At 42.6% G+C, this 15,407-nt stretch overlaps 1 protein-coding gene across 1 annotated transcript; it reads left to right on the plus strand.

The window, feature by feature from the left end:
• Positions 1-451: 451 nt before the first annotated feature.
• On the plus strand, positions 452-12,473 carry LOC129816579 (inhibin beta B chain-like). Its single transcript, XM_055871212.1, has 2 exons — positions 452-1,580; positions 8,219-12,473. Exons 1-2 carry the CDS (start codon positions 1,181-1,183, stop codon positions 9,052-9,054), a joined length of 1,236 nt encoding a protein of 411 aa, XP_055727187.1. The 5' UTR covers positions 452-1,180; the 3' UTR covers positions 9,055-12,473.
• The last annotated feature ends 2,934 nt before the right edge of the window (positions 12,474-15,407 follow it).

Below are 15,407 nucleotides of genomic sequence, written 5' to 3' on the forward strand. Positions count from 1 at the left end.
AGTGTGTGTGTGTGTGTGTGTGTGTGTGTGTGTGTGTGTGTGTGTGTGTGTGTGTGTGTGTGTGTGTGTGTGTGTGTGTGTGTGTGTGTGTGTGTGTGTGTGTGTGTGTGTGTGTGTGTGTGTGTGTGTGTGTGTGTGTGTGTGTGTGTTTACACCATAATCTCAAAATATCGATAAAATCCTTCACATTTTAGGGTATGAGGAATCTTGCAGATATAGCTCCATATTTATTAAAATGGCAATCTGTTTTAGGCCTATAATAAAATATATTGTTTATGAGGTAATTTAGTGTAAAATTACAACAGACAAATTGATATTCGGGGTTAAATCATGTCACCAGTATTCCCTCCATCCTGCGCTGCGCTTTTCTCCTAGCAGCACTATCCCTTGCGCGCTGTTGGTGGAACTCCCCACGTGGTTTCAACTCCTGTATAAAAACTTTCGGAGTTAGGTGGCTCCGTGTCGTGATTGCAAAGGAGAAAACTGTAAAGATAACAGCATCTCTTACTGGGGGCAGATACGTCCCATAGCCAACTCACCAATAGACAGAGAAGACAGTGATCAAGGGATCAGTTGCTTTGAAATGGATTGCAATTTAGTTGGATTCCTAAAGTTGCGCTTATATGAGTGAATTGAATGTAAAGAGCAGTGGTAACCTCATATTTGGAACTTCACATCAGACGTTTCGAATACAAAGCCAGCGTACCGGTGAGATACGTTTGATAACTATGAGTGGTTTGCAAAGGATACGGACTGTAATAATTCGTTTTGATACGTTTGAAAACGCGGTAGCGCCATTCATTTAGTGATCATTTCAAGTTCGCCGGTCAAGACCAAAACCTCTGGAATTGTGCTTTAGATGAGAACTGGACTGATAGTGAGCTTTGGACAAAAAGGACAAAAGCCTAACAGGGCTGGAGATTAAGCAAATAACATAATATCTGCAATAATCATTAGCTCTTGACAGCAAGATCTTTTGGAATGCAAAAACTACATGGACTGTTTTGGATTAACATAACTTGTGCATCAATCATTGTTCCATGTGTATTCCCGGTGGCGCATAGTAGGATCATTACCGTGATACTTGTGAAGTAGCCTAACCCTCTAACTTTAATCTCTGTATTCACGAACCACAATTCCTTTCCAGCGTGCTTTGGAATTCCAGTCTCAAAAATAGAAAATGAGAAGATATAATCTCACACTGGCTTGTTTAATGGCTTGCATACTTTCAATCCGCGGTACCTTGGGGACAACGCGGGCGCGCATAACGGGGGCAGAGACTCAAACCGTCACCCAGGAGTCGTGCGCATCGTGTGGGTTGCCGGAGGCGTCAGAACGGGTGGACATAGACCTTTTGGAAGCAGTTAAGAGGCACATCTTGAACAGATTACAAATGAGAGAAAGACCCAACATCACTCATCCTATTCCCAAGGCTGCAATGGTAACAGCGCTGAGGAGGCTTCACGCCGGTAAGGTACGGGAAGACGGGAGGGTTGAGATCCCCAACCTTGATGGACAAGCTTCCTACAGTAACGAGGTGCATGGGGAGACGTCGGAGATAATCAGTTTTGCAGAATCAGGTAATTATCGATAATCGTATGATTCATATCACTAATTTGATCACTCCTTTTATCTCCCTTTATTCTGAGTTATAATTCATTCAGTGACACACAGTACATTACTGTAAAATTCTCTATATTAAACTGTAAAAAGTAAATGCTACCATTATCGGAATGAATTACAATAATTGAGTGGAGGGGTTTGTGTTTGACATGATTTTACTGTAATTACAAGGGTTTTTTTGCTAGGTAAATTGTTTCAACATTACAACATATTAATTAATAGTTGTTATTTTATATCACTTGCGCTTCTAGAGGTCTTAACAAAGGCTTCCAAACTGGCAGCAACTACAGGACAAAACCGACCAAAAGGACATGTCAAAATGCTCAACTATTTAAGGTTTAAGACTTGATGCCACTCGAATCTGTTTTCATACATTTTAAGTTCATTGGGCACTATAACCACATAGGAGTTACATTGGAACAGCATTCTGACTCACAGGTGCAACAAATATAGCCTCTTACAATGCACACCTCATAATATCTTAATAAGCCAGAAACAACAATACCATGCATCCACTAGAGGTCAACAAGTTTTTGGCACTCCAAAGATATGGTATGGTACTGTATCCTGCAACAAGCTCTCACATTCTCACGTCAGAATTAGACGTTCATTCACGTTTCTCAAATGTAAGATTAAGTTTAAGCATTAACTCTGAATGGTTAAGGTAAGGGTTAAGGTTAGACATTAACTCTGAATGGTTAAGGTAAGGGTTAAGGTTAGACATTAACTCTGAATGGTTAAGGTAAGGGTTAAGGTTAGACATTAACTCTGAATGGTTAAGGTAAGGGTTAAGGTTAGACATTAACTCTGAATGGTTAAGGTAAGGGTTAAGGTTAGACATTAACTCTGAATGGTTAAGGTAAGGGTTAAGGTTAGACATTAACTCTGAATGGTTAAGGTAAGGGTTAAGGTTAGACATTAACTCTGAATGGTAAGGTAAGGGTTAAGGTTAGACATTAACTCTGAATGGTAAGGTAAGGGTTAAGGTTAGACATTAACTCTGAATGGTTAAGGTAAGGGTTAAGGTTAGACATTAACTCTGAATGGTAAGGTAAGGGTTAAGGTTAGACATTAACTCTGAATGGTAAGGTAAGGGTTAAGGTTTGGGATATAAAACAAAAATCTACAAAACAACTTTCTGTCACTGAACATGCAACCTTTTGCATTAGAGGCTTACGCCCATCCTCCATCCCTTTCCATATTACCCAAACAAAACTGAAACCTACTTGAAGGTAACAGCACACACTGTTACCCCAAGTGGCCAGTTGACATCCTCAGACATGGATGAACTTCTAATACTGACTTGTATCACGGGTGACCTTCTTTGGGGTGGAATTACAGTACCATTGGAAATATTTCCCTGCCCATAACATTTCCCAAAATGCACCATAATTTGCAGCATACTGCAGTAAAATGTTTCAGAGTATTTTTCTGTTGATAATACCCCAAATTACCGGATAAATTACAGTTTTTCGTTACAGTGTAGACAATCAGCATGTTTTTCTGTAATCAGATATATTAAGTGCAATGGGTTTCCTCAAAACATTTGAGTAATAACAGCACATTGGGGTTTACAGTGGACTCACACACAAGGCCAGATGAGCAAATCATAGATGGTTGTGGATCAACAGTTTTTCTCCTGTTATGTCAGACACTGACAGTAACTCAATTAGCCATGTCAGTTACCAATTTTTTGATGGGTAAGTTAATCTAGCCAGCTATCTAAACTTGTAGTAATCATGGCCGAATACCGACCAGGCACGCAGGGCAGGTTCCCAGGGGCCCTGACCCCCAGGGGGCCACAATTCATTTTGTTTGTCACTCAGATGTCATTAACATGCCATAAGTCATTGCAGAATGTGTAGAATCGCAGGTAATTAGCGTTAAAACTGCAAAAATTACTCCCTTCCCCATGGAAAATATTTATAATTTGCAGAAAACTTGCTTTAAAACTGCAATATTTTCTCTACGTTACACAACCAAGGCAGGGCCCTCCATTTCCTCTCCTCCCCCATCTGATGACTTATTGAGAGCGGGCTCCTGAGTCCTCCTGTGGTTGGTGTTTGCATTTTTTTTTTTTTATATAATAAATATATATACTACATATATAATATACAGTAAACTGTCTATTTAGTTTTTAATTCTTTATTTTGTTTCCCTCTTGGGCACACTACGGGCCTCGGCCTCAGCCCCTGTAAGCCCCTTTATTAATCCGGCCCTGTACACACACACACACTCTGTGAGCTCTAATCTATCATCAGTTAGATAACTGAAATCAATAATTGGCAGGTTAGTGAGTGAGAACGTCCTATTTAACTGTTTAAAAAAAAAAATGTTTGCAGAGGAAGCATAGATGCCGGTCCCACAGTACGAAGCTGCAGCACAAACAGTACAATCAGCTTGGATGGATTCCTAGCTGTTGCCTTCGAATAGGAATGTTTTTATTTTATATAACCTTTATTTAACTAAGCAAGTCAGTTGAGAACAAATTCGTATTTACAATGACAACCTACCCCGGCCAAACCCTAACAACGCTGGGCCAATTCGAATTGCAAATTAATACATACCATATGAAACGTAACATACTAATTGGAGTGTGCCAGAATTAAATTTTACTATGTTACATTTACCTCTGAGTCCATGTTAAACGCAAGGCAATTATTAGGAGAGCACCCCCGGTTGTGGGTTCTGGTGATGGAGAGGTGGAGGAGGAGGGTGCATGGTGTGCCCATATCACAGTTTTCTAAAGAATGTTTTTGTCATATAATGGTTCACCAACCAGGCCTCTTTGCTTTTGCCATTATTCACGACACCTTTGAGCCTTTGTGCAGCATTGTGCCATGGAACTGGCTTTGCTCCCTGTTCTGTAGACCCCCTCTGCCTTCAGGCCAGCTGGCACTCACCCCCAGAGCGCAGAGTCCAGGCTGCCAGCCAGGGCATGGAGAGAGGGACAAGGCCCCTAGAGCGACCTGGAGAGAGGCAGCTAGATCTGGCCCAGGCACAGGCCGGGTGATGTCACAGTCAAAGATCAAGGTGTGCTGCTAGGGGCCGAGGGAAGTTTGTGCTGGACATTACTGGATGACTGATAGGGGCTGAGGGGAGTTTGTGCTGGACATTACTAGATGACTGATAGGGGCTGAGGGGAGTTTGTGCTGGACATTACTGGATGACTGATAGGGGCTGAGAAGAGTTTGTGCTGGACATTACTGGATGACTGCGAAGTATCAGGCCAAAGTATTTTGTGAGGTGTGTGGGACGCTGTCCTGTCTAATTCACATAGTTTTAACTGTATTGTTTTCAGCAAGCTAGGAGCTAGGAGGCAGCTATTGCTCTCAGTCACCAATCAGTCTTAGACTGCATAGCGGAGCAGAGGCTGAGACTGAGCTCACTGCCAACGTTCCAGGTAAGGAACAGTGCCAACCTCCCGTCTCTTATGACACGGTCCCGCGGGCCCTCGTTTTGGCGGCGGTATTCGGTGTCCCGTAACCACGGGAGCGAAGCGGAGGGCAGGTGGAGATGTGAGCATCTCGATTGTCGTTGGTATAGCCGCTTGGACCGGTTGAACTCCCTGTGACTCCGGTCCAAGTAACGGAATTAAGACTTCATTATTGGATGTCATTAACTCTGGCCCAGTCCCCGGGTTGTATCCCAAATGGCACCCTATTCCCTATATAGTGCACTACTTTTGACCAGAGCTATATGGGCCCTGGTAAAAATGTGTGCACTATAGAGTGAATAGGGTGCCATTTGGGATGCATCCCTGCAGGGCTATAGGGCTGGCTTCTGGGTTTACTCTGGGACACAGTCTTTCATGAAGAAACATCAATCATGCCCTGTCTGGAGCCGCTCCAGGCATTTTCCACATCACACTCAATCCATGCCCCCCCCCCCCAACCCCCTCCCTGTGTGTCATTTCTCCACCACTACCACCAAAGCAGCTTACTAACTGCTGGCCAAATGGAGCTCACCCTGACCTGCTGTGCTCTTTCCCCCTCTCCTATTTCCCTGTGTGGAATTCCTGGAGTGCTGAGCTGAGCGCTGTGCTCCAGCAGCCTAAGGGATGCCTGTCAGAGCCGTGTGTGTGTGTCACTGCGAGGCGAGACTCCTGTCAAAGCAGCGGTGCTCCGCGATGTGCGGTCTCTGTTGACACAGACTTTGAGTAATCAGCATAGCACCCTGCTACATACACCCTGCCTATGTTGCGCACATGCACACACAAACACACATACACACACAAACACACATACACACATACACACATACACACACAAACACACATACACACACAAACACACATGCACACACAAACACATAAACACACATACACACATACACACACAAACACACAAACACACACTGACTGCCGGCGCATCTGCCTCCCTGCCTCCCTGATGTTTTTGTCTGCCTGATTGCCCACATGCTTACCTACCTGTCTGCCTGATTTCCCGCCTGTTTACATACCCGTCTGCCTGATTTCCCGCCTGCTTACCGACCTGTCTGCCTGTCGGCCTGCCTTGTTGGTGTTGATAGCGCAGGTGAGGACACGCTGAGGCAGCTGTAGCTCCAGCAGCGCTAGCTCCACCAGAGAGAGAGAGAGGCCCACCCAGATGTCACCCTCCCTTCACCTGCCCTGCCCTAACCATGCCTGGCCCAGGAGCACATTGACCCCAGGCACACTCCGAGTCAGGCAGCACACCTCCTGGTTTAACTGGTCTCCTCCCTATCCTCCTTCCTCACCTCGCTTCCCCCCTCACAATCCCACAGCCTGCAGTCAGTGCACACCAGGGTTAAAGCACCTGGCTATGTGTTTTTGTGGTATTTTAGAAAATGAATGAAAAGCTAAATAGTTGAAGTCTTTTCTAGAATGATGATTCTCAATCCACTTCAGCATCCATTTTAATGTGGCCACCCACTGGGCACACACTGGTTGAATCAATGTTGTTTCCACAGCTTTTCAATGAAATTGAACCAACGTGGAATAGATGTTGAATTTACGTCTGTGGCCAGTGGGCAGTCTCAGATACTCTAACTTGTGGGTCATTAAAAATGTTATTTTTTTCCCAGGTGGGATATAAAGCTACAGATACACTCTACCACATTTTTTTTTTTACAAGATCATATGACCATGCTTTAGACTGGAGTATCTTTGTAGTCAGAGATTCAGACTGCCATCTCTCCCCACCCAGCACTTCATTGCCTCACATACACTGTCACTCAGGGTACAGATAGAGAAACGCCCTGGCCTAGAAGCTCCCCTGTTGATCACTGGGAGCTGTTGAGGCAAGCAGCAAGGCATGGTAGTAAATGAGGCGAGGTTAGATACTCCTTACCTCGGGCCATGACAGCAGTTAAAACAGGGGAAAACTTTTATTGAGTCAATACCTTTATATCTACACTTCTGATGCATTTCCATACATACAGTTCTTCTTACGTTCTTGATACTGCACCCTGAGGGTTCGATGTCGATGTTGCTGAAATGAATGCACCTTGTGCTTTTGTTGTTGCCACAGGGGTGTGTTTGTTTGTGTGTGTGTGTGTTACTTTGGCTCCCAGCTGACATACTGTAGCGGGAGGCAGAACTAGTCTGAACAGGTCTGGGTGAAATGAATGTAAAATCACTGTTACTGGAGTACGTTGTAAACGTAGGATTGCTTTAAAAGGACCATCTTTGGTGGTCAGCTGTTGACACCAACTCACGCTAATCAGTGTGTAAACAAAGAAATTTGGCCGCTTCAACATGTGCTCAGCTGAAGCCGATCCTGGCTAACCCCCAGACAGAACCCTCTCGGTTTTCACAGTCATTTGGAAGACATAATTAGGCTTCAAAAAAGATACGGCCGACTCCAAACTCCATTATGCTGTAGACATTTGGAATCTCTTCATTGTGTCATTTTAGAAAGTGGCCAATGTCATGCAAATGTATTTTATTTTTGCCTCATCATGCTATTGGTTAGTTGGGCCACGCGCTCAATGCCAGGCAGTAGCGAGGCTGTCTCCTAATACCTCAATGGAGTCTTTATGCTGTCAGTCTCAGAGGCTCCAGGGAGCTCAGGGGGTTTCACAGCAGTGCCTCACACGCACGCACGCACGCACGCACACACACACACACAAACAGCAAACTCAATTAACCCCCTGGGGCCCGGGCCTTGTCCACCCCCCTCCTCCACTCTCATAGTGTTCACAATCAGACCTGAGGCCAACTGGGCCTGCTCCCAGAACTGGGCTGTCAGGAGGAACAGACTATAAGGAACTAGGCTAACGGCATGTGATGTATGAGAAAGAGAGTGGTGATGGAGGAGAGGATGGACAGAAGTGACTGAAGTACTCTCTTTCTGGCTCCCTGCTTGGGGCTCCCTGTGAATGTTTGTCCACTTTTCTTCCCTCTTACAAATGACACTCATATGTAGTGTGACATAACTTTAATCACAGAGACACAAGCTGGAAAACTGTGTGGATTTCATCCTCCTGTCCTGTTTTACTTTGTGAATCTTGTCAACTTTTCTAACTTGCCCTTTAAAATGGTCAGTTTATTCTCTTGACCCTTGACTGTACGGTATATATCACTAAACCCACGTTTCTCTCTCTTCTCGATCAGATGAGCTGGCTTCTTCTCAAGCCTCTAAGTCCAGCCTCCACTTCCTCATCTCCAGTGAAGGGAACCAGAACCTGCATGTGTCTCAGGCCAACCTGTGGCTCTACTTCAGGCTGCTGCCCACTGGCTCCGAGAAAGGGCCTCGACGGAGAGTCACAGTTAAAATCCACTACCATGAGGCAGGGACTGGAGCTGCAGGTGGAGCCAGGGGAGGAACAGGGCCAGGGGCAGGGGGAGGAGGTCGGTGGACCCTGGTGGAGAAGCGTGTGGACCTAAAGCGCAGCGGCTGGCACACCTTCCCTCTGTCAGAGGCAGTGAGGGCCCGGTTTGGTAAGGGCGGCCGGCGGCAGGACCTGGAGGTGCGTTGTGAGGGCTGTGAGGCATTCAACGTGGTTCCTATCTTAGTTGACCCAGCAGAACCCTCACACAGGCCCTTTCTGGTGGTCCGGGCACGGCAGGTGGAAGGGAACCACCGCATCAGGAAGAGGGGTCTGGAGTGTGACGGGAGCAGTGGAGGCCTGTGCTGCAGACGACAGTTCTACATAGACTTTCGCCTCATTGGCTGGAACGACTGGATCATCGCACCTGCGGGTTATTACGGTAACTACTGCGAGGGAAGCTGCCCGGCGTACATGGCGGGGGTACCGGGATCGGCGTCATCGTTCCACACGGCGGTGGTCAACCAGTACCGGATGAGGGGCATGAGCCCCGGCTCGGTCAACTCCTGTTGTATCCCCACCAAGCTCAGTACCATGTCTATGCTGTACTTCGACGATGAGTACAACATAGTAAAACGAGACGTGCCCAATATGATAGTGGAAGAGTGTGGCTGTGCCTGAGTGTCTGTGACTTTTTAAACTTTGAAAGTTAAATCAAACGACGATAGTCAAAATGTCTTGTACAAAAATACCTTTTTGTATGACACACATATAAATATATAGTTATATGGAAGCACACCAACAGGTACACACAAACAAGATGTATTTATGGTTTGTTGTATTTATCTGGCTGAGTGAGGCCAGGTTCTGTCCATTCCATATTAAGAACTTCAGAACGGTTCCAGAGTTTTGGGAAGAGAAGGAAATGGTTGATCACCAAATGATAACATTTTTCTAGTTTGCCATTTCTAGAGGAAAAATAATGGTCCTTCATCTCTTCTCCGATGAAGATGGAAAGAAAAGCGCTTAAGGAAACAGCACACCAGGACATTGACAAAACAAAAGCACTGACAATGACAATTCATCAGCTTATATAATTCAGAAACACCAGCACTTCCATAAAGAAAGTCATAAAGACACTGTGACTGTCTGATCCTGTGGAATTATAACATAAACTGTATCAGCAAGCGCTTATTATTGAATAAAGCTTTTCCAGGACTACACTCATGTCCAAGTGAGGTAACGACACAACATTGACATATTGTTGTTGACATTGGACCACGTTCTTTCCTCCTGCTTGTGTAAGTGTCTGTCTGTCTGTCTGTCTGTCTGTCTGTGACCATGCTGCAAGCAATCGCTCACTGAGTTCAAAGGTGAAGATGGACCTTTGTGCAAACTGCACTACATACACTTAATCCTGAGAACGGAGAGTCCCCACTGCCCCTACTTGTTCCGATAAAGTGGACCTCGAAGTGGCGATGAGTTTTTTGTTAGGGCCCAACAGGGCATGATGGTGCAGTGCAGCACTTGCAGACTAAACTCTTTAAATGCACACTCCCACTCCTAATAGCACTTGCATATTGAAATGCCTTCAAAGTGGTACTGAGTGTCCTGTCATAAATAAGTGCCACATGATCTATGCAATGTATAGTAACCCACCCATGCCCACCCATACAACTGAACATACCAGACTGAACTGAACTTTCTCCTCCTCCTATGCTAATGCATCTCCTATCAAATACTTGAAATGTGATCTTTCGCTTCCGTTTTTTCAAAGCGAATGATTGTTATGACATTTGCACTGAAAAGTTGCGAGATTAGTTAATAAACAAACTGCTATTGAAAAGTTATTTTTATAGAAGTAAATTTACATTTTTTGTTTAATAAAGTAATTTACCTACACAGCAAATTCTCCAGTGTTAAATCCACACTGAGAGTGTTAAATTAACACTGAATGTGTTGGCCCGTATCGGCACTGGAACAGTGTTAAATTAACACACTGATAGGTGTAAAGCCTAATTTCCCAGAATACCTTGCCTTTGAGTGAATTGTAGAGTTACCACTCCTGACTGTCTTTGTTAGTGACAGAGAAATGGTTGTTACATTCATCCATTTTCAGTCTTCTGGACTTCACCAAGTGACATCCTGAGAGAATATTTGATTAAAATGGTATTATTTAACACAATACAGTAAGTATTTCATAAGGCCTTATTTTCAGGGACTACACTCTAAACATAACAATTAACTCTATAACACTTATTGGTTTAAAATAACACCCAGTGTTGGTGTTAATAACCGGAGTTTAACCAAAATCGCGCTCATCATTATTATATTTCCCAGCATGGTCTATTGCGGGTTCATTTGAATAATTGTTTGTTTCAATATCTATGTTTTTGCATGTACATTAATTGATTGATTAATCCTATGCTTCTCAAATATAAATGAGATACATTTTCTTAACTAATTCAATATGTTACTTGGATTTGTTGCACCTGTTACTGAAATGGTTGTTCCAGTTTAGATGCTTTAGGTAGTCTCATATTTCAGTCTTCCCAACTCTGGTAGTTGCATATGATAAAAAATGCAGAACGTTGGATATCCCCACTCTGGCTAGAGTTCAATCGGAATTACTCAGCATTATACAAGCCAGCATAATGTGACAGGTTGCATGAATAAGGCACAAATGTTGGGTTGTTTGGATTACCCAACATGGGTTAATTTAACCATGAATTGAGTTTTTATTCACCTTCATGCTGGGTTGACCAAACAGCTGTGTCTTTTTGAATGTAATCTATCGGTTATTTTCAGGAGGCAGGACTTATTAAGGGCATGGCTTTTTATTTTTGGTCATGTGAGATTAAATGTAATTCTTGTTGATTATGTAAATTTGTACACTGTAATGTAACAATTCTATAAATATTATTGTACATTACATATTTTAATACAAAAATATTAACATTATGATATACATATAGCAAGAAAGTGTTAACTATTCTACTGGGAAGATAACATTTGCATAGGCTGTTAAGGAACTCACACATTTCTGTACGCTTCATTAAAGCTACCAAAGTGTTAGTGTTCAACCATAACATGCAATAACAATTCAACAGAACAGATTAACTGGAATTACATTTACTCTCATGGGTGGCAAAAATAACTTGCTGAAAGTCACGCCCCTAAAAAGCCAAGCCTCCTTACATTTACATTTAAGTCATTTAGCAGATGCTCTTATCCAGAGCGACTTACAAATTGGTGCACTCACCTTATGATATCCAGTGGAACAACCACTTTACAATAGTGCATCTAAATCTAAAGCCTCCTTGTCTTGTGATCTGACCTGCTGGGTCATATCTCAATAAACAAGCGTCAACAAACCAAACTATGTCTTAATGTTTTTTAGAAAATAACTGTGACCCAATGCCTGCAACCCAGCAGTTGGTTCATGCAAACAATCCAGTATTCTTTTGTTTATGTCCTCAAAATAAGGACTCATGAAATACATATTGTATTTTTTAAATAATTACATTTTAATAATGGTATTTTAATTTAGTATTTTACTTGGTTAAGACCATAGGGCTGTAAGTGGATGAATGCAACAATCTTGTCTCTGTCACTAACAAATTTAGTCATGGGTGGTAACTCCACAATTCACTCGAAATGCAAAGCACTCTGGGAAATATGCAAATCAAGCTTTACACTAAGCAGTGTGTTAATTCAACACTGTTCAGTGTCTATACGGGTCCACAATTTCAGTGTTAATTTAACTCTGGGGAATTTGCTGTGTAATAATGGAACCAAAGAGGCCAAGATTATTTTAGCTTGATCATAAAAGGCCTAATCTACGTATCAGGGTACACTATGATGATTCCATTTCTTAGTTCTATTATTTCTTTTCTGTCTATTTTGTACAATAAACATGTGGAACACTTAATTTTTCATCTTTAATTCTATTTTTCCAGTTTTTCTATTTAATAAAAATATATTTTTAGTTCCTGTTTCAGAATAATTTAGTAATGTAAATGTCATCTGTACAGTTTATGTAAAATAAAATGTGTTTTCTTAAAATATTTTGTAATTTTAAAATAAATTCTTACTCTGCATTATTATTGTATTCTCCAGTGTTGTGGTCGAAATCCTTTTAGTGGGTCCTTTCAGGCACTCAACATTCAGCAGCTTCTAGAGGTGGAAAGAAAACAAAGGAACTTCAATAGCAATCTGCATCTATACTGCTCCATATATGTAAAACATCACACTGTCAGTGTCAGGACTGTGCCCCTTGCTTATTAGCTGTACTATTCCTCATCATTTGCTGAAGTGGTGAAAAAGCTAACTGGTAAGCATGTAACTGTCTGTCAGAACAGTACTAGTTGTACCTAGCTGTCTGTCATTTGCTGAATGTAATACAACTGAGAGACAGACTGTTACATATCATCTTAATTCCTGATGCTCCCCGATCAGTGCTGTGCTGGTGGGTTGGGTAGGTTTCATTTGGGAACAGTGCAGATTTGAGAGATCCTAGGGGCAGCAGCGTGTAGCCACATGGCCTTATTACATTACAGCCAACCGGTTCCCCTGAAAGAGTCTTATTTGACTGTTGCTGTTTATCAGAGCCACGGGCTAAGGTTGCCAGAATGACAGTTGTAGCTATGTGTACATTTGTAGGATCTTAATTCGAGCCAGTTAGCTACAGCAGGAAAATAATCCTGCAGCAACAGTAAATGTGAATTATTATGTGGATTATAATTAATGGACATTTTTGGAGTGGTTGAAAAAACATTTGTCAGGGAAAATCAAGTCTGAAATTTCAAAGTGGAAATTACAAACTTTAGAAGCCTTTTTAAACTTGTAGATACACTACAAGTTTTAAATGTCTTGCATTGCAGCAGGGTGATCAAATGAAGATCCTTTATCTCTAAATACCATGTGCAAACAGAATGGGCGGCCTGCACACCTACTAACCCGTCAAGTGTTTCTGCAATGCAACAATCTTCTTGCAACACAAGCAACACATACACAAACACAAACCACACGTTCACAAAAACATTGCTTGAGATAATTGGTTGAAATGTGCCCATGTGGATGTGCCAAGTGGATGAGATAGATATCTACACCTGACGCCGGCCTGTAGCGTGAATAACATGTTTGGGACTGGGAGGGAGGGACGGTTCAATTTAACACTTTGCTTGAACTGAATGAATCAGAAAGAAAGAGCGAGAGAGAGAGAGAGAGGGAGAGGGGAAGAGAGGAAGAGAGAAAAATAAAATAGAGAAAGAGAAAAAGAAGGGAGAGGAAGAAATAAAAGTAGAATCAATGTGAATGTGATGAGTAACAGATCTGTCACTCCTAGGCCACATTAAGAGACAGTAGAAATACACTACATGGCACTACAGTGTGTGGACACCCTTTCGAATTAGTGGATTTGGCTATTTCAGCCACACCCGTTGCTGATAGGTGTATATAATCGAGCACACAGCCATGCCATCTCCACAGACAAACATTGGCAGTAGAATGGCCTGCTCAGTGACTTTCAATGTGGCACCGTCATAGGATGCCACCTTCCCAACAAGTCAGTTCATCAAATGTATGCCCTGCTAGAGCTGCCCTGGTCAACTCTAAGTGCTGTTATTGTGAAGGGAAAACGTTTTGGAGCAACAACGGCTCAGCCGCGAAGTGGTAGGCCACACAAGCTCACAGAACGCCATGATTGATTGAATACTTAGTGAATGTGTTTCTGTACAGCAGCAAGCTGCAGGGAAAGAGCTATAGCTGTTAGCTGTCTTGTCAGGCACCTCAATATTAGCGGAGCCGCCACAACAGGAATGTTAATGACACCAGGGGAGCGCTCTGGGCCATGTAGTACTGCACACACACACACACACACACACACACGTGTGCGCACACACACACACGTGTGCGCACACACACACACACGCAGTCGCAAGTACACACACACACCTCATACCTTCAGCAATCAGCTAACAAAATATTATCCCTGCCAACTTTCACTCCAACAACACAACCCTGCAGTGCTCATGACAGATGCCTTGTTGACAGGCTCATTGTCGAGTGAAAAAAACATGATTCTTCAGAATGACTTTGACAACATTATTCACCAATAAATTAATGACTATCCATTGCCTGGCATAGGCTGGAATAGGAGGCATACCATTCCCCAGCTGTGTAGAGATCAGAGCATTCATTTTGTTGTTGACGAAATCATGTAAAAGCATTTTATGTTATACAAGTTTTATGTTGGTCAAGTTGCCTGCCTGTTAGAAACATACTTTATCAGTGTTGGCTTTTCGTCAAATATTCAACAGATAATCTCCAGTGAAAATACAGTAACCATTCTCAGCCTGTTCACCAATGTGTTTGATCTCAGGATAACTATATAGAGCAACACTGATCTTCTCACAACTGATTCTTCTTAGGCCTACTGTAATATTAGGGCTTGTTAGCTGTGTAGCTGTGTGATGGACATATGTACTTTAGAAACCCTTTAAATAAACTGTTCCTTTCTTCTTAAGAACACAGACATGAACAAACAGTCTTAAGCCAAAACCACACAGGTGTCAAAATTTGTATGAAAGAGTAGAGAGTGTCAATTCACATACACTGCGTAGCGTATGCAAACTTAATTCTCATGAGAATCCATAACAAACAGTTGTATTTGTTGTGTTCACTATGTATAATTAGACTCCGATATTAATTATTGTTGTGTGTTCCTTTTGACTCACCTTATATGTCCTACGGGAGCCACCGTACCTGCCTCCTGTTATGTTGGCTCACAAATGTGAGTAGAGTTGTAGCTAATACACCCTAGCAGTTTATTACAAATGTAACTAGTCTCGTTCTTTCTACATAAAACTATTCTCTCTTGAATGGAGTTTCTCAGCCGTAGCCTGCCTAAGCTATATGCCTGTGTTTGAAATCAACAAAGGTAGGCGTAAAGTTATTGTTTTCAAATATATATTATTGTCACTGGCAGCTAAACTTATCAACACTAAATATAAACTTTTTAACTATACATGTTA

This window comes from Salvelinus fontinalis, chromosome 19, assembly GCF_029448725.1.
Source record: "Salvelinus fontinalis isolate EN_2023a chromosome 19, ASM2944872v1, whole genome shotgun sequence".
Lineage (NCBI taxonomy): Eukaryota > Metazoa > Chordata > Actinopteri > Salmoniformes > Salmonidae > Salvelinus > Salvelinus fontinalis.